The sequence below is a fragment of the Artemia sp. Qi Xiang Cuo genome, chromosome 11 (genome assembly GCF_049724085.1).
Source record: "Artemia sp. Qi Xiang Cuo chromosome 11, ASM4972408v1, whole genome shotgun sequence".
NCBI classification, from domain to species: Eukaryota; Metazoa; Arthropoda; class Branchiopoda; order Anostraca; family Artemiidae; genus Artemia; species Artemia sp. Qi Xiang Cuo.
Window position 1 is genome coordinate 24,813,023 of NC_142804.1, and position 21,572 is coordinate 24,834,594.

At 35.4% G+C, this 21,572-nt stretch overlaps 1 protein-coding gene across 2 annotated transcripts in view; it reads left to right on the forward strand.

Moving 5' to 3' along the window:
• LOC148946795 (glucose-6-phosphate exchanger SLC37A4-like) overlaps positions 1-21,572 on the forward strand; it is a 237,746-nt gene that overhangs the window by 14,310 nt on the left and 201,864 nt on the right. For both annotated transcript variants that reach the window (XM_089096608.1, XM_089096609.1), the window contains exon 2: positions 13,525-13,769. In XM_089096608.1, coding sequence (XP_088952734.1) covers positions 13,532-13,769 — 238 coding nt within the window. In that variant the 5' untranslated portion in view covers positions 13,525-13,531. The remainder of the gene's footprint in view (positions 1-13,524; positions 13,770-21,572) is intronic.

Below are 21,572 nucleotides of genomic sequence, written 5' to 3' on the forward strand. Positions count from 1 at the left end.
TGATAATGGAAGATTTTAGTTACATGCAAACTGCAAAAGCATAGATTTTAGAACATTTGAATAGTTTCATGATTCTGTGAAAAAACAATGATGTAAAATCCTTTTGATGCTAAAAAACATCTGTATTAATTGATAATGAAAGATTTTGGTTACGGCAAAAGCACAGATTCGGAAAGATTTGAATAGTTTCTTGATTTTGTGAAATGTTGTAAAATCATTCTGATACTTAAGAAATACCTGTATTAATTGATAATGGACGATTGGAAAGATTTTAGTCACGCGCAAACTGCAAAAGCATAGATTCTGAAACATTTGAATAGTGTCTTGATTCTGTGAAATGTTTTAAAATCCTTTTGATGCTTCAAAAAAAAAAATACCTCTATTAATTGATAATTAAAGATTTTAGTTACATGGAAACTGCAAAAGCATAGATTCTGAAACATTTGAATAGTATCTTGATTCTGTGAAATGTTGTGAATTCCTTTCGTTGCTAGTTAAATATCTATATTAATTGATAATGGAAGATTTTAGTTACATGCAAACTGCAAAAGCATAGATTTTTAAACATTTGAATAGTTTCATGATTCTGTGAAAAAAAAACAATGATGTAAAATCCTTTTTATGCTAAAAAATATCTGTATAGATTGATAATGGAAGATTTTAGTTACATATAAACTGCAAAAGCATAGATTCCGAAAAATGTGAATAGTTTCTTGATTCTGTGAAATGTTGTAAAATCATTTTGATCCTTAAGAAATACCTCTATTATTTAATAATGGACGATTGAAAAGATTTTAGTGATGCACAAACTGCAAAAGCATAGATTCTGAACATTTAAATAGTTTCTTGATTCTGTGAAATGTTGTAAAGCCCTTTTGATGTTTAAGAAATACCTGTATTAATTGATAATAGAAGATGCTACATAATGTCTGTTTTAATTGACAATGTAAGATTTTAGTTACATGGAAACTGCAAAACCATAGATCCTGAAACATTTGAATAGTTTATTGATTCGGTGAAATGTTGTAAAATCTTTTTGATGCTAAAAATATCTGTATTAGTTGATAATAGAAGATTTCAGTTACATGCAAACTGCAAAAGGATAGATTCTGAAGCATTTGAATAGTTTCTTGATGTTGTGAAATGCAGTAAAATGCATTGATGCTAAAAAAAAAAAATCCTTGTTTTAATTGAGAATGGAAGATTTCAGTTACTTGCAAACTGCAAAAGCCTGGATTCTGAAACATTTGAATAGTTTCTTGATTCTGTGAAATGTTTTAAAATCCTTAAGGTGCTAAAAAATATCTGTATTAATTGATAATAGAAGATGCTAAAAAATGTCTGTTTTAATTGATAATGGAAGATTTTAGTTACATGGAAACTGTAAAAGCATAGATTATGAAACATTTAAATAGTTTCTTGATTCTTTGAAATGTTGTAAAATCCTTTTGTTGCTTAAGAAATACCTGTGTTTATTGATAATGGAGGATTGGGAAGATTTTAGTTATTCGCAAACTGCAAAATCATAGATTCTGAAACATTTAAATAGTTTCTTGATTCTCTGAAATGTTGTAAAATCCTTTTGATGCTAAAAATATCTGTATTAATTGACAATGGAAGATTTTAGTTACATGAAAACTGCAAAAGGATAGGTTCTGAAGCATTTGAATAGTTTCTTGATTCTGTGAAATGCAGTAAAATGCATTTGATGCAAAAAAAAAAACCTGTATAAATTTATAATGGGAGATTTCAGTTACTTGCAAACTCCAAAAAATAGATGAGAAGTATTTTGTGTTTTGTGAGAACAATCTCTTAGTTCTTAGGATGTCAAATGAAACTCAGAGAGGAAAGAAAATAACAAAATGAAAAATAAAATAAAAAAGGGATGTAGTTTTTCGTTTTGTAAAAATTATTTTTTGTTTTGAAAGAAGTATTTTTTGTTTTTTAACACGTGTTTTATGTTTTGTAAGAACAATTTATGATTGCTTAGGATGTATTTTCGCTCTTTAAGAATTGGTTCTGTTTGGTAAGAAGTATTTTGTATTTTTTAATAAGAACTTGCTATTTCTTAGGATGTATTCTTGTTTTGTAAGGATTATTTTATATTGTGATACTGTGGGCCGAATTGCTTACGAAAACCCGAATGAATGACTTGAAATAAATATTTAACGAGAAATGTCTGAAAAATGTTTTGTGGGGAAATGGGGTGATGGCAGAAGGGTGTCTTAGAGTAGTTATAGTGTGGTACTGTGGGCCGAATTGCTCGCAAAAACCAGAATGAATGAGCTGAAATAAAATTTTTACCGACAAAATGTCTGAATGGTGTTTTTGGGGGATATGAGGCGATGACAGAGGGGTGTCTTAGATTAGTTATAGTGTGGTACTGTGGGCTGAATTGCTCGCGAATACCCAAATGAATGACTTGAAATAAAATTTTTAACAAAAAATATCTGAAAAAATGTTTTTCGGGGGATGGGTGATGGCAGCGGGGTCTCATAGTAGTTTAAGTGCTGTACTGTGTCACGAATTGCTTGCGAAAACACCTGAATGAATGAGTTAAAATAAAATTTTTAACGAGAAATGTCGGAAAAGTGTTTTTGGGGAGTTGGGGCGATGACAGAGGGATGTCTTAGAGTAGTTATAGTGCTGTACTGTGGGCCGAATTGCTTGCGGAAACCCCGAATAAATGAGTTGAAATGAAAATTTTAACGAGAAATGTCTGAAAAGTGTTTTGTGGGGGTGGGGGGGGGGGGTGGGGGGCGATAACAGATGTGTGTCTTAGAGTAGTTGTAGTGTGGTACTGTGGGCGGAAATAGTTACATGGAAACTGTAAAAGCATAGATTCTGAAACATTTGAATAGTTTATTGATTCGCTGAAATGTTGTAAAATCCTTTTGCTGCTAAAAAATATCTGTATTAATTGATAATGGAAGATTTTAGTTACATATAAACTGCAAAAGCATGGATTCCGAAACATTTGAATAGTATTTTGATTCTGTGAAATGTTGTAAAATCATTTTGATGCTTAAGAAATACCTGTGTTACTTGATGATGGAAGATTGGAAAGATTTTAGATACACACAAACTGCAAAAGCATAGATTCTGAAACATTTAAATAGTTTTTTGATTCTCTGAAATGTTGTAAAATCCTTTTGATGCTAAAAAATATCTGTATTAATTGATAATGGAAGATTTCAGGTACAAATTTTGTTTATAGAAAACACATCAAAAATTTGTTTATTTTTTTTTACGTTTTTACGAGTCGGAAAAACATTTCGGGGAGTCATACTCCCTAACCCCTCACCCCTTGGATGTAGCCTTGGTTACATGGCATGAACTTTACTGGAGAAAGAAAAGGTTTGAACCGCGAGCAAACTTTTTTCTATGATTTTGAATTCCCTCTCATGTAAACTATACTTATTCACCCCCCCCTCCCAAAGAAAAGGCTTGTGTGAACCTTTGAATAAACTATATTGAAAACCGAAACAGGAAAGTAAAGTGGGTTAGACCAGTTGATCCAACGGGCTTAGTTTAAGACTGTAGAGTATAAACAACAATCGCGCAGTTACATATAAACTGCAAAAGCATAGATTCTGAAACATTTAAATAGATTTTTGATTCTCTGAAATGTTGTAAAATCCTTTTGATGCTAAAAAATATCTGTATTAATTGATAATGGAAGATTTCAGGTACAAATTTTGTTTATAGAAAACACATCAAAAATTTGTTTATTTTTTTTTACGTTTTTACGAGTCGGAAAAACATTTCGGGGGGTCATACTCCTTAACCCCTCACCCCTTGGATGTAGCCTTGGTTACATGGCATGAACTTTACTGGAGAAAGAAAAGGTTTGAGCCGCGAGCCAACTTTTTTCTATGATTTTGAATTCCCTCTCACGTAAACTATACTTATTCACCCCCCCCCCCCTTCCAAAGAAAAGACTTGTGTGAACCTTTGAATAAACTATATTGAAAACCGAAACAGGAAAGTAAAGTGGGTTAGACCAGTTGATCCAACGGGCTTAGTTTTAAGACTGTAGAGTATAAACAACAATCGCGCAGTTACATATAAACTGCAAAAGCATGGATTCCGAAACATTTGAATAGTTTCTTGATTCTGTGAAATGTTGTAAAATCATTTTGATGCTTAAGAAATACCTGTGTTACTTGATGATGGAAGATTTGAAAGATTTTAGATACGCAGAAACTGCAAAAGCATAGATTCTGAAACATTTAAATAGTTTTTTGATTCTCTGAAATGTTGTAAAATCCTTTTAATTCTAAAAATAACTTTATTAACTGATGCTGGGAGATTGTAGTTGCATAAAAACTGCAAAAGCATGGATTCTGAAACATTTGAATAGTTTCTTGATTCTGTGAAATGTTGTAAAATCCTTTTGATGCTAAACATATCTGTATTAGTTGATGCTAGAAGATTTCAGTTACATGCAAACTGCAAAAGGATAGATTCTGAAGTATTTTAATAGTTTCTTGATTTTGTGAAATGCAGTAAAATGCATTGATGCTAAAAAAAATACCTCTATTAATTTATGATGGGAGATTTCAGTTACTTGCAAACTGCAAAAGCCTAGATTCTGATATATTTGAATAGTTTCTTGATTATGTGAAATGTTGTAAAATTTTTAAGGTGCTAAAAAATATCTGTATTAATTGATAATAGAAGATGCTACAAAATGTCTGTTTTAATTGAAAATAGAAGATTTTAGTTAAATGGAAACTGTAAAAGCATAGATTATGAAACAGTTAAATAGTTTCTTGATTCTTTGAAATGGTGTAAAATCCTTTTGTTGCTAAAAAAATATCTGTATTTAGTGATAATGGACGATTTTAGTTACATGCAAACTGCAAAAGCATAGATTCTGAAACATTTGAATAGTTTATTGATTCGGTGAAATGTTGTACAATCCTTAAGGTTCTAAAAAATATCTGTATTAATTGATAATAGAAGATGCTAAAAAAATGTCTGTTTTAATTAACAATGGAAGATTTTAGTTACTTGGAAACTGCAAAAATATACATTCTGAAACATTTAAATAGTTTCTTGATTCTGTGAAATGTTGTAAAATCCTTAAGGTTCTAAAAAATATCTGTATTAATTGATAATGGAAGATGCTAAAAAATGTCTGTTTTAATTGACAATGGAAGATTTTAGTTACTTGGAAACTGCAAAAATATAGATTCTGAAACATTTAAATAGTTTCTTGATTCTGTAAAATGTTGTAAAATCATTTTGATGCTTAAGAAATACCTGGGTTAATTGATAATGGAGGATTGGGAAGATTTTAGTTATGCACAAACTGCAAAAGTATGGATTCTGAAACATTTATATAGTTTCTTGATGCTCTGAAATGTTGTAAAATCCTTTTGATGCTAAAAATTATCTGTATTAATTGACAATGGAAGATTTTAGTTACATGAAAACTGCAAAAGCATAGGTTCTGAAGCATTTGAATAGTTTCTTGATTCTGTGAAATGCAGTAAAATGCATTTGATGCAAAAAAAAATACCTGTATAAATTTATAATGGGAGATTTCAGTTACTTGCAAACTGCAAAAACATAGATGAGAAGTATTTTGTGTTTTGTAAGAACAATCTCTTAGTTCTTAGGATGTCAAATGAAACTCAGAGAGGAAAGAAAATAACAAAATGAAAAATAAAATAAAAAAGGGATGTATTTTTTCGTTTTGTAAGAATTATTTTTTGTTTTGAAAGAAGTATTTTTTGTTTTTTAACACGTGTTTTATGTTTTGTAAGAACAGTTTATGATTGCTTAGGATGTATTTTCGCTCTTTAAGAATTGGTTCTGTTTGGTAAGAAGTATTTTGTATTTTTTAACAAGAACTAGCACTTTCTTAGGATGTATTTTTGTTTTGTAAGGATTATTTTATATTGTGATACTGTGGGCCGAATTGCTTACGAAAACCCGAATGAATGACTTGAAATAAATATTTAACGAGAAATGTCTGAAAAATGTTTTGTGGGGAGATGGGTTGATGACAGAAGGGTGTCTTAGAGTAGTTATAGTGTGGTACTGTGGGCCCAATTGCTCGCAAAAATCCGAATGAATGAGTTGAAATAAAATTTTTAACGACAAAATGTCTGAAAAGTGTTTTTTTTGGGATATGGGGAGGTGACAGAGGGGTGTCTTAGATTAGTTATAGTGTGGTACTGTGGGCTGAATTGCTCGCGAATACCCAAATGAATGACTTGAAATAAAATTTTTAACAAAAAATATCTGAAAAAATGTTTTTTGGGGGATGGGTGATGGTAGCGGGGTCTCATAGTAGTTTAAGGGCTGTACTGAGGCACGAATTGCTTGCGAAAAACCCGAATGAATGAGTTGAAATAAAATTTTTAACGAGAAATATCTGAAAAGTGATTTTAGGGAGATGGGGCGATGACTGAGGGGTGTTTTAAAGTATTTATAGTACTGTACTGTGGCACGAATTGCTTGCGAAAAATCCGAATGAATGAGTTGAAATAAAATTTTTAACGAGAAATGTCTGACAAGTGTTTTTTGGGAAGATGGGGTGGTGGCCGAAGGGTGTCTTAGAGTAGTTATAGTGTGGTTCTGTGGCACGAATTGCTTGCGAAAAACCCGAATGAATGAGTTGAAATAAAGTTTTTAACGAGAAATGTTTAAAAGGTGTTTTGTGGGGAGATAGGGTGATGACAGAGGGTTGTCTTAGAGTAGTTATAGTGCTGTACTGTGGGCCGAATTGCTTGCAAAAAATACGAATGAATGAGTTGCAATATAGTTTTTAGCGAGAAAGTCTGAAAAGTGTTTTTGGGGAAATAGGGCTATGACAAAGGGGTGTCTTAGAGTAGTTATAGTGTGGTATTGTGGGCCGGATTGCTCGCAAAAATCCAAATTAATGACTTTGAATAAAATTATTAACAAGAAATGTTTGTTTTGTTGGGAGATGGGGGCGATGACAGAGGGGTGTCTAGGAGTAGTAATAGTGCTATACTGTGGCACGAATTGCTTGCGAAAACCCCGAATGAATGAGTTGAAATAAAATTTTGAGCGAGAAATGTCTGAAAATCGTATTTGAGGAGATGGGGCGATGGCAGAGGGGTGTCTTAGAGTAGTAATAGTGCTATACTGTGGCACGAATTGCTTGCAAAAACCCCGAAAGAATGAGTTGAAATAAAATTCTTAGCGAGAAATCTCTGAAAATCATATTGAGGAGATGGGGCGATGACAGAGGGGTGGTTTAGAGTAGTTATAGTGTGGTACTGTGGGCCAAATTTCTCGCGAAAACCCGAATGAATGAATTGAAATAAAATTTTTAACAAGAAATGTTTGAAAAGTGTTTTGTTGGGAGACGGGGCGATGACAGAGGGCTGTCTTAGAATAGTTATAGTGTGGTACTTTGGCCTGAAATGCTTAGAGTATCAAACACTAGTAAAGAAAAAAAGGGGGGATGTCATGTGGAGAGCTGGTACTAATTTAAAAACAGTATTTTAGCACCATTCCGCTCTGGACCATAAGTATACTATTTATCGGTTTGGGCATCTGCCCTTCTCGCAAGATGATCTTCCAAGCTATCCCATTAGGTGTCTGTTTTTAAGATATACATCGCCGTTAATACGCAATAGGCATGTGTGTGCCGTGCTGGAGGTCCATGGGGTCCTTTTAGTCTTGTTTGTGAGATACGGTTGCGTTAATCATATTAGACCTCATCATGGGAAATCCAGGGGTCTTCCAGAAATACAATGTATCAGTAGCTGGAATTTTGCTGGGGCGGGAGTCTTGCCAGTTCGCAAATCTTGCTAGCTGAGCGCTAGAAACAAGGATGCTCTGACGTTAGAGGGTTGCCATAGAAACTCAACGATAATTTCCCTATTACTACTTTTAAATTATCTTGAGCGAGACCGTTCTTAGCCTCTTTTATCGGCTAGCCGAAGCCAGGATTCCGTCCCAGGAATAAGTAGACACAGACCAAACTCCCCCACAGTGCAAGGGGTGGGCAGGAACATGAATCTATCGAAATAGAATTTCCCATACTTTGCGTGTTTTGATATTTTAGCGAAAAATGTATTCTGGGCTAAAAGAAACCATTCGGGGGGGGGACTGAACACTTCCATGGAGGTGACCAGGGGACAGGTCGGTACCCTAGTGGAGGGGGGGAGGCTGGATAACCATAAATGTACGCCTGAAAATTAGCGCTTTGCGTAACGAAAAAAAGATTAAAACAATGTTGAGCTGGTGACGGAGAAAACGGTTCCCCTCCCCTGGAGTCCTCCGCCCTCGTCTTTCCTGAAATTAGGCGTGTTATTCTTTATAATTTTAAAGGTGCAATAACACCTAAAACTATATCTATTATCAATGCTAGGTGCGAGCCGAAAAATATTGTTAGGATATTGTGAAATAACCATGAATTTATCTTAATGAAAAAGGGGCATTTCCTTAAAAGCATTTAATTGGGTTTAAATTGCATCTAATATCGCTCCCCCTCCCCTAGTCTCGGGGGGGGGGTTCAGGCTAGAAGTCTCCAGTTTTCGATAATACATGGTTCTTTTTTTTTGGCTTATTGTATAATAGAACATTTTCATCCTTTATTTTTGTGTTTTTTAGCTGTCCTTTTTTTATGTTTTATTGCTTCAATTTGTTTTAATTTCCATTGTCTGTGGTTGTAAGATTTATAGTTTGGGACGAGTAAGATGCGCATTTCTCCTTTATTAATGTCTTGAATACAAATATCCCCCCCCCCCGGAGGGTATCAAATTCGGTATCAAACATGCCGTTGTCACGACTGCTAAAAAATGCGAAATCTCACTAATATCAGTTCACCCAGGGGATGGAGGAGGGGCGGTGTCACATGGGTGAAATGCTCTGGTAGTCTGGAGTATTTTGTGGGGTGTTATGATTGGCTTGGGGTGCAAGAAACCTGAATCACGGGATTCAGAACATAATTTTTATTAGGGAATGCCTCAAAGATTTCTTGGGGGAGATGTAGCGATGTCGGGGGGGGGGGTGTTTAATATCATCCAAAATTTACCAATGTGGTATGCATTGTCATTGACTAATATACTCTAGAGCTTGAAGATAATTCAGGAGGTAGAACCTGTTGTTAGGATATTTTTTAATATTCCTAAATTTATCTTAATTAAAAAGGGGTATTTGCTTAAAAGCTCTTAACATGGTTTAAGTTGTATAAAATAACACTCCCCCTCCCCTAGTCTCTGGGGGGCTTTAGGCTAGAAGTCCCCCGTTTTCTATAATAGATAGTTCTTTTTTTGCGTATATGATAATATGACATTTTCATCGTTTATTTTTCGTCGTATTTTTTAGCTGTCTTTTTTAAGATTTATTGCCTGTCATTTTGTTTTATTTTCATTGTCTGCGTTTTTAATATTCATTGTTTAGGAAGAGTAAGCCACGCATTTCCCCTTTATTAGTATCTTGAAAGCAAATACCCCCCTCCCCGGAATATATCAAATTTGAAAGTAAACACGCCGTTCTAAAGACTGCCAAAAAATGAGGAATCTCAGGTGCCGTGCAATAGTATATTTTTAGAATATGATTCGAGATAGAAAATATTGGCTAAGGTTTCATGGACGACTTTCTTGGGGCGCTGTACCATTGGAAGGGAATGACCTTTCGAGTACTGGTGGGGTCAAAAATTCTAGAAAAAAATGAAAGGTGTTTCGAGGGAAAAATGAAACGCCGAAAAAGAAATGCTTTTGGGTGAAAATGTCAAAATGGTATTATCTGGCAGTGATAGATGTGCCGCCCATGCGTAAAGTGTGTACCGCCATTAAGTTAATGACAAAAAAACACTTTTTGGGGTTTCGGGTGTCGTTACGTTACAAGAGGGGATTCCCCCATGGGGTCCTGTGGTAGGGTTACGCACAATTGCGTCAAACATATTAGACCTGTCCGTTTTAAACGGGGTAAGTCGTATGACGTCATTGGACTCCAATTGGTGTTTCATGGAGTCTTACCAAGTGTGTTAACTTTAATAGAAAAGGTGACTGCACTGTTCAGGTGCAAGGGGTTGCACTTATCTGAGCCTTTAAAGGCAATGGTGTGTCGCATGGTGTAACATGCGCTTGAAACGGGCATGTGCACTGTGATGTCATAGGGCATGCGCTAAAACGGGGGTGAGGGGTTAGGAGCTTCAGTTATTATCAAGACTTGTGTATTATATAGACCACATTCCAATTAATCATATAATATAAAACTGAAATCTTTTAAATCTTGCCAAGGACGGGAATGTTGCAAGAAACAGGTGTTTCACCTGACGTCAGAGGGCATGTTGTAGAAATTCAATGGAAAAGGGAGGGCATGTTGCAGAAGCCGGGGAGGGCATGTTGCAGAAGTGCCAGAGGGGATAATACTCATAGGCAGCGCAATAGCGCTGCCTAAGTTAAGAACGATGTTTGCACAATGTATTTTTGATTTGGTTTCCATACCCGGGCACTTCGTATCGAAGGAATTGTCGTAGAAACTTCGAAAAGGGCTCATTCGATTGAAAATTGGAGTGGCTAGTGCCCTTTTTAATAGTCTAAAGTGATTGGAGAGCAGCTAGCCCCCCCCCCCCCCACGCCCATAATTACCCTGAACACATCCAATCAAAATTTTGAGACAGTCATTTTGTTCAGCGTAGTTGATTACCAGATAGAAAATATGTTTTTGAGGACGTCAACCCCCACAACCCTCGGGGCAAGGGTTTTAAGTTATGCCCCGAGGGTATATAAGAACGATGTTGGCACAATGTATTATTATTTTTCCTTTAGAGCAGAGCACTTTATATCGAAGAAGTTGTCGTAGAACCTCCGAAAAGTGTTAACTCGATTGAAAATTGGAGTGACCTTTGCCCTTTTTAACATGCAAAAGTAATCGCAGGACGACAAGAACCCTTTCCATGCCGACTATTTCCGGAAGCACATCCATTCAAAATTTTGAGACAGGTCTTTTCTTCAGCGTAGTTGATTTCTATATATAAAATATGTTTTTGAGGAGGACACTCCCTCACAGCCCTCTGGGCAAGGGTTGTCAGTTATGCACTGGGTGCATATCAGGTTTTATAGAAGGTGTTGTCGTAGAAACTTTAAAAGAAACTTCAAAATTGGAAATTCATAGGGCTAGTGCCCTTTTTTATAGTCAAAAGTGATTGGATGGCAACTAACCCCCCTCTCACGCCCACCATTTCCCCAAACACATTCAATCAAAATTTTGAGATAGCCATTTTATTCAACGTAGTTTTAAGTTCTGTAAATTAGGTCTTTGAGGATGACAACCCCCTCACAGCCCTCAGGGCACGGGTTGTAAGTTATGCCCTGGGGGCATATTAGGTTTTTATAGAACGAGCGTTATCGTAGAAACTTTAAAAGGGCTAATTCGATTAGAAATTGAAATGGATAGTGCACTTTTTGATAGTCGAAAGTAATTGGAAGATGGTAATTGGAAATGGTGGCCACGCCCACCATTTCCCCAAACACATCCAATCAAAATTTTGAGATAGCCATCTTTTTCCACGCAGTTTAGAGTTCAGGAAATTATACCTTTGTGCAGGACAATTCCCTTGCAGTCTTCAGAGCAAGGGTTTTAAGTTATACCCTGGGGATATATAAGTTTTTATTGAAATCTTTGTCACAGAAACTGGTAAAATGGTTCATTAGTTTGGAAATTGCAAGGGCTAGTGTTGTTTCGAATAGTCGAAAGTGATTTAAGGGCAACTAACCCCCCTCTCTCGCCCACCTTTTCCCCAAACACATCCAATCAAAATTTTTAGATTTCCGTTTTGTTCAACGTTGTTGATTTCCAGATAGAAATTGTGTTTTTGTAGAGATTATTCCCCCACAAACCTCAGGCCAAGGATTGTAAGTTATGCCCTGGGGGTATATAAAGTTTTTATAGAACGCGTTGTCGTAGAAACTTCAAAAAGGGCTAATTCGATTAGAAAGTGAAATGGCTAGTGCCCTTTTTAATAGTCGAAAGTAATTGGAAGGCAACTAACACCCCTTCCACGCCCACCATTTTCCCAAACACATCCAATCAAAATTTTGAGATAGCAATCTTTTCCACGCAGTTTAAAGTTTAGGAAATTATACCTTTGTGCTGGACACTCCCCCCGCAGTCTTCAGGGCAAGGGTTTTAAGTTATGCTCTCGTGGCACATGAGTTTTTATTGAAATCTTTGTCGTAAAAACTTGAAAAAGGGCTCATTCGATTGGAAATTCAAAGGTCTAGTGCCCTTTTTAATAGCCGAAAGTGATTTGAGGGCAACTAACCCCCTCTCTCGCCCACCTTTTCCCCAAGCACATCCAATCAAAACTTTTAGATGGCTATTTTGTTCAACGTTGTTGATTTCCAGATAGAAATTGTTTTTTTGAGGAGGATATTCCCCCACAACCCTTAGGGTAAGGGTTGTAAGTTATGCCCTGGGGGTATATAAGGTTTTTTTTTTAGAACGCGTAGTCACAGAAACTTCTAGAAGGGCTCATTTGATTGGAAATTGAAATGGCTAGTGCCCTTTTTAATATTCGAAAGTGATTGGAAGGCAACTAAAACCCTTTCACCCCCACCATTTCCTCAAACATATCCAATCAAAATTTTGAGATAGCCATTTTGTTCCACGCAGTTAAAAGTTCAGGAAATTATACCTTTGAGCAGGACACTCCCCCTAGAGTTCTCAGAGAAGCGTTATGAGATGTGTCCTGGGGGCATATAAGGTTTTTATTGAAATCTTTGTCGTAGAAACTTGAAAAAGGGCTCATTCGATTGGAAACTCAAAGGGCTAGTACAAATGACAGTGCATTGTCAGTTTAATATACATATACTGATATTTAGTAATCAAAATGTTAATATTATTTGATTTATTAAAGTTATAAAAGTAAAAACATTTATATTTTTTTTCAGTAAAGTGCGAATTTTGTTCTGGGAAGGCATAGGGGTTTTGAGCCCAATTTATGTTAATTTCTGCTCGTTTTGAGTTTGACTCGGTTATTTATTGTAATTTCTGTTCGTTTTTGGGTTTTATTTGTTTATTGATACAGATTTGTGGTAGTTTCACTCTTGGTAGATTATTTGATTTCATTTTTGCTCATTTTTTGTTTAATGCAGGTCTTTACTTTTATTTGAAAAACTTATTTTGTGGAATTTTTTTTTAATTAATTACTTACAATGTCAAAAAGAAAAATGCATTACAATAAGCCTCATTTTTAGCATTGTAGGAACATCAGCAATTTATTTAAGAGAAATTGTAAAACATCGTTCATAACAAATCCATTCTTTTTATTAATCAATTTCGTTTGTTTTTTTTCCTTTTCGTTTCTCAAAAGGTAAAATCAAGAGTCCACTACGTTACAATCTTAGGAAAATCTATGTACAAATACGTAATTCATGCCTATTATTTAATTGGTAAAGTAGGAATTTTAATCCCCCCCATCCCAAAAAGGTTCGATCCAATCGTTTATTAATTTTATTTCAGGGAGAAATTTTTAAGATTGGATGGTCAAAGATTGAAGTCAATTTTTGATGATTTTTTTTTTAGGTAGAAGATGAACTTCAGGCAGAAACAACTGTTCCTATTTTCAATATTGTTCCTGGGGTATGCTACATATGCATACAGTCGAAAAAGTGTGTCCCTCACATTGCCGGTATTACTGAGTTCTGGGATTTTGGACAAAACTGGCGCGGGAGCTATTGCTAGTGCTCAGAATCTGGCTTATGCTATTAGCAAATTCATCGGGGGAGTTTTGTCAGATAAGCTCAGCCCAAGACTTCTATTCTCAGCAGGTTCGTTTTCGATCATTCTTTTTTTGTATTGTGTAAGAATTTTAAACAATACTAAATATAGTAAATTTAATCCAAAAGAAGCCAGGACGTCATAGAATAACTCACTATACCAATTGTGGCAATTTGGAGGGGAGGGGCATTTTACCCTTAATATGTTTGCCCCCCCCCCCTAAATTTTTGATAAAAATGTGTGTTGGTATTTTCATTGAAAATGGCCTTTTTTGTTATTTTCATTTGCAAATTGGAAACAAAAACAAAATGGTATTTGGACAAAACATTTTGCCCCCCCCTACATTTCCGTGAATTGGCGCTACTTCAATGCACTCTGAAACTATTTTTCTCAAGAAAGGTGGTATTATTTTGCCTCAACTCAGTTTCCTTAAATAACGATGCAACTGAGTGATTCTGCTACAAAAAGACGTGTCTTGCGCGCAAGAAAATGTTGATTCCGAGAAGTGTTGGGATGGGGTCTGTCTAGTAAACTAAGTTCAATTTCAGTAGTGTTGTAGTAATATCTCCGACAAGACAGTCCCCCCACCTTCCGACAATACAAATATACCATCATTCCAACAAGACACATACCCAGTCATTCCGACAAGACACATATCCCATCATTTGGTTGTTTTTTTTTGTTCTAATTAGAATCAGCCTATCATGAAAATTTGTGTTGTTCACGAAACAATGCTTTTGATATAAAATTCCATGTTTTCTGTTAAAAGTCATGACTGTTTTCATGGTATGTTGATTCATTTCCTGGTATGAGGTTACGAAATTCTGTCTGTTAACCAATGTTTTTAGGCGAGGTTGTTTTATGTTTAACCTTGAACACGGGTTTAAAAACTCTGACGATGAGTTATTCGAACTGTTATGGATGTTTTAATGTTAGACATGATTCTTCATTATGGTATGATTATAGGCGTTGACAGAAACGAAAATGGTAAACCATCTGAGGGAATGCTAACTCCTATTCAGAGATACAGATTTTTTTATTTGGGCGATTCTCAACTGTGTTCGGTATAATACACAACTACCATTTGAACAGTGTTGTAAGGTCCCCTACCCCAACTTTTTGCCCGTTCCCCCAACTTTTTGCCCCTCCCCCCAACTCCTGCCCCTAACCCCCTCCCCCAATTCCTGTCCCTAACCCCCCTTCCGAACCCCTGCTACCCCCCCCTCCAACCCCTCCCCCTCCCCGACCCCCTCCCCCCACTTTTTTTAACATGATATATTTTCAACTTTTTTTTACATCACTCATCTTCAAAATGTAACAGTGACAAGGTAATCCACGACAAAACTTTACTGAAATATTCCAAATATTACATTTCAACGAAAAAAATACAAAATGAACTTTGAAACATCTTCAGAATGTAACAATGATAAGGTAAACCACGAAGCAACACTACTGAAATATTCCAACTCTTACATTTCAACGAAAAAAATCCAAATTGAACTTTGAAACATCAAGATAATGTCACAGTGAAAAGGTAAACCACGACAAAACACTACTTAAAGATTCCAATTCATATAATTCAACGACAAAAAAACAATCAAAAGTGAACTTTGAGACATCAAGAGAGTCTAGAAGCTACAAGGTAAACCATGACCGAACACTACTGAAATATTCCAACTCTTACATTTCAACGGAAAAAAAATCCAAAATGAACTTTGAAACATTTTCAGAATGTAACATTGACAGGAAAATCCACGACGAAAGACTACTGATATATTGCAACTCTTACAATTTAAAAAAAAAAATACAAAATGAACTTTGAAACATCTTCAGAATGTAACAGTGATAAAGTAAACCACGACGAAACACTACTTAAATATACCAACTCTTACACTTAAACGGAAAAAAAAATATCCATATTTAACTTTGAAACATCAAGATAATGTAACAGTGACAAGGTAAACCACGACAAAACACTACTGAAATATTCCAACTCTTATATTTCAATGAAAAAAAAATCCAAAAGGAACTTTGAAACATCAAGAGAGTTTAACAGTGACAAGGTAAACTATAACAGATCCCTAGTGAAATATTCCAATACTTGCATTTCAACGGAAAACATCCAAAATAAACTTTGAGATATCTTAAGAATGAAAAAGACACAAGGTAAACCACGACAAAACACTATTGAAATATTCCAACTCCTGCTTTTCAACGAAAAAAAATCCAAAATGAATTTTGAAACATCTTCAGAATGTAACAGTGACATGGTAAACCATGACAAAACACTACCGAAAAATTTCAACTCTTACATTTCAACAAAAAAAAGTCCAAAATGAACTTTAAAACATCTTCAGAATGTAACAGTGACATGGTAAACCACGACAAAACACTACTGAAATATTCCGACTCTTACATTTCAACGAAAAAAAAAATACAAAATGAACTTTGAAAAATCAAAAGAATGTAACAGTGACAAGGTAAACCACGAAAAAACACTACTGAAATAATCCAACTCTTACACTTCAACGAAAAAAAATAAATCCAAAATGAACTTTGAAACATCAAGAGAATGTAACAATGACAAGGCAACCCACGACAATACACTACTGAAATATTCCAACTTTTACATTTCAACGGAAAAAAAAAATTCAAAATTAACTTTGAAACATCAAGAAAATGTAACAGTGACAAGGTAAACCACGACAACACACTACTGAAATATTCCAACTCTTATATTTCAACGAAAAAAAAAATCTAAAATGAACTATGAAACATCTTCAGAATGTCACACACAAACACTCACACACACAAACACACACACACAAACACACACACAAACACACACATACACAAAAACACACACACACAAAAAAAACACACAAAAATAAAAAACCAAACAAAAAAAATCAAACACAAACACACAAACACATACAAACAATAAAAAAAACAAACAAACAAAAAAACACACACACACAAAAAAACAAACAAACATAAAAACACACACACACACACACAAACAAACACACACACACACACAAACACACACAAACACATACACAAACACACAAACACAAACACACACACACACACACGAACACAAACACAGACACAAACACGAACACACAAAAACACACACAAACACACACACACAAACGCACACACAAACACACAAACACACACATAAACAAAAACTCATACAAACAAAAACAAAAACGCACACACACACAAACACACACACAAACACACACACAAACACACAAACACAAACAAAAACATAAACAAACAAAAAAACACACACAAAAACACAAAAACCAACACACACACAAACACACATACACACAAACACACCCACAAAAACACACACACAAACACACACACACACACAAACACACACACACAAACATACACACACACACAAACACACACACACACACAACATACACACATAAACACACACACAAACACACACACACACACACTCACACACACAAACATACATACATAAACAAACTGACACAAACACACAGACACAAACACACACACACAAACACACACACAAACACACACAAACACACACATACAAGGTAAACCACGACAAAACACTATTGAAATATTCCAACTCTTACATTTCAACAAAAAAAAGTCCAAAATGAACTTTGAAATATCTTCAGAATGTAACAGTGACAAGGTAAGTCACGACAAAACACTACTGAAATATTCCAACTCTTACATTTCAACGAAAAAAAATCCAAATGAACTTTGAAACATCAAGAGAATGTATCAGTGACAAGGTAAACCACGACAAAACACTACTGAAATATTCCAACTCTTACATTTCAACAAAAAAAGTCCAAAATGAACTTTGAAATATCTTCAGAATGTAACAATGACAAGTTAAACCACGACAAAACACTACTAAAATAATAAAATTCTTAAATTTCAACGAAAAAAAAAATCCAGAATTAACTTTGAAACATCAAGAGAATGTAACAGTGACATGGTAAACCACGACAAAACACTACTGAAATAATCCAACTCTTACACTTCAACGAAAAAAATAAAACAAAAAATGAACTTTGAAACATCAAGAGAATGTAACAGTGACAAGGTAAACCACGACAAAACACTACTGAAATATTCCAACTCTTACATTTCAACGAAAAAAAAATATCTAAAATGAACTTTGAAACATCTTCAGAATGTCACACACAAACACACACACACAAAAAAAAACACAGACAAACACACAAACACACAAAAACAAACAAACAAACACAAAAACACAAAAAAAAATACATACACACAAAAACAAACACACATAAACAAACAAAAACACACAGAAAAACACACACAAACACACACACACACAAACACACAAACACACACACACACAAACACACACATAAAAACACACACACACAAACACACACACACACAAAAACACACGAACACAAACACACACACACAAACACACACACACACACACAAAACACAGATACAAACACACACACATACAGACACAAACAAACAAACACACACAGACACACAAACACACACACACAAACACACACACACACACACAAACAAACACACACACAAACACACACACACAAACACACACACACACATAAACACATACAGACAAACACACACACAAAAACACACACAGAAACACACACAAAAACACGCACACACACAAACACACACACAACACACAAACACAAACACAAAAACAAAAACATACACACAAACACACATACACAAACACACACACACACACACACAAACACACACACAAACAAAAAAACACAAAAACTAACACAATAAAAAACACAAAAACAAAAACAAAAACAAACACACACACAAACACACACATACAAAAACACAAACAAGCACACACACAAACACACACACACAAACACAAAACACACACAAACACACACACAAACACACACACAAACACACACACACACACAAACACACACACACACACAAACACACACACACAAACAAACACACACACAAACACAAACAGACACACACAAACACACACACAAACACAAACACACACACACACACAAACACACACACAAAAACACAGACACAAACACACACACATACAAACACACACACACACAAACAAAAACAAACACACACACACACAAACAAAAACAAAAAAAAAAAAACACACAAACACAAAAAAACAAACACACACAAACAAACAAACAAAAAAACACACACACACACACACACACACACACACACAAACAGACACACACACACACCCACACAAACACACAAATACAAACACGCACAAAAACAAAAAAAAAAATATAAAACACACACAAACAAACACACAAACAAACACACAAGCACACACACACAAACACACACACATACACACACAAACACACAAACAAATACACAAAAACAAACACAGACACAAACACACACACACACACACAAACATACAAACAAAAAAACACAAACACACACACACAGACACAAACACACACACACGCAAACACACACATACAAACACACACACAAAAAAACACACACAACCAAACACAAACACACACAAACCCACACACACACATACATACAGAAATACACAAACACACAAACACACACAGACACACACACACACACACACACACACAAACACACACACAGTCACAAACACACAGAAAAAACACACAGACACAAACACACAGACACAAACACACACACGCAAACACACATACACACACACACACACGCAAACACACATACACACAAACACACACTAGCACACAAACAAACACACACACAAACACACACACACACAAACATACACAAACACACACACACAAACACAGACACACAAACACACACACAAACAAGCACAAACAAACACACAAACACAAAAAAACAAACACACAAACACACACACACAAACACACACACACACACACACACACACACAAAAACACAAACAAACACTCAAAGAGACAAACACAAAACCAGAGAAACAAATAAGCACGAGCACATACAAAGACACAAACACACACACAGACGCAAACACACATACACAAACACACAGACACATACACATAGACACAAACACACACACACACACACGCAAACACACGCATACACAAACACACACACACACAAACACACACACACACATACACACAAACACACACACACAAACACACACACACAAACACACACACACAAACACACACAAACAAACACACACACACACATACACAACACACACACACACACACACACAAACACACAGGCACAAACACACACACACAAACAAAAAGACACAAACACACAGAAACAAACACACAGACACAAACACACAGACACAAACACAAACACAAACACACACAGACACAAACACACAGACACAAACACACACAAAAAAACACACACACTCAAATACACACACACAAACACACACACACAAACATACACATGCAAGGTAAACCATGACAAAACACTACTGAAATACTCCAACTCGTGCATTTCAACTAAAAATATCCAAAATGAATTTTGAAACATCTTCAAAATGTAACAGTGACAAGGTGAACCACGACAAAAGACTACTGAAAGACACCAACCCATACATTTCAACAAAAAAAGTCCAAAATGAACTTTGATACATCAAGAGAACGTAACAGTGACAAGGCAAACGACGACAAAACACTACTGAAATATTCTAACTCTTACATTTCAACGAAAAAAAATAATCTAAAATGAACTTTGAAACATCTTCAGAATGTCACACACAAACACACATACACAAACACACACGCACAAACACAAACACACACACAAACACAAACACACACACAAAAACACACACACAAAAACACAAACACGCACACACAAACAAACACACACACAAACAATCACACACACAAAACACAAACAAACCAACACGCACACACACACAAAAACAAAAAAAAACAAACACACACACAAAAACAAACAAAAAAACACGAACAAATACAAACACACACCCACAAAAAAAAACAGACACAAACACACACAAAAACACACATACAGACATACACCAACACACCCACACAAACACACACACACACACACAAACACAGCCACACACACAAACACACAAACACAAACACAAACAAAAACACAAAAACACACACACACACACACACAAACACACACACAAAAAGAAACAAACACACACAAACAAAAACAAACATATAGACACACAAACACACAAACACAAACAAACAAACACAAACAAACGCACAAACACACACATACACACACACAAACACACACACAAACACAAACACACACAAACAAAAACAAAAACACACACACACACACACACACAAACACACACACAGACACAGACACAGACACACAGAAAAAAACACACAGACACACACACACAGACACAAACACACACACTCAGACACACAAACACACAAACACACACACAAACACACACACACACAAACACACACACAAACAAATAAACAAAAAAACAAGCACAAACAAACACACACACACAAACACACACACAAACACACACACAAAAACACACACAAACACACACACACAAAAACAAAATCACAAACAAAAAAACACACACAGACAAAAACACACACAGAAACACACACAAACAAACACACACACACACACAAACACATACAAACACAAACACACACACAAACACACACACACATGCAAGGTAAACCATGACAAAACACTATTGAAATACTCCAACTCTTGCATTTCAACGAAAAAAATCCAAAATGAACTTTGAAATATCTTCAGAATGTAACAGTGACATGGTAAACCATGACAAAACA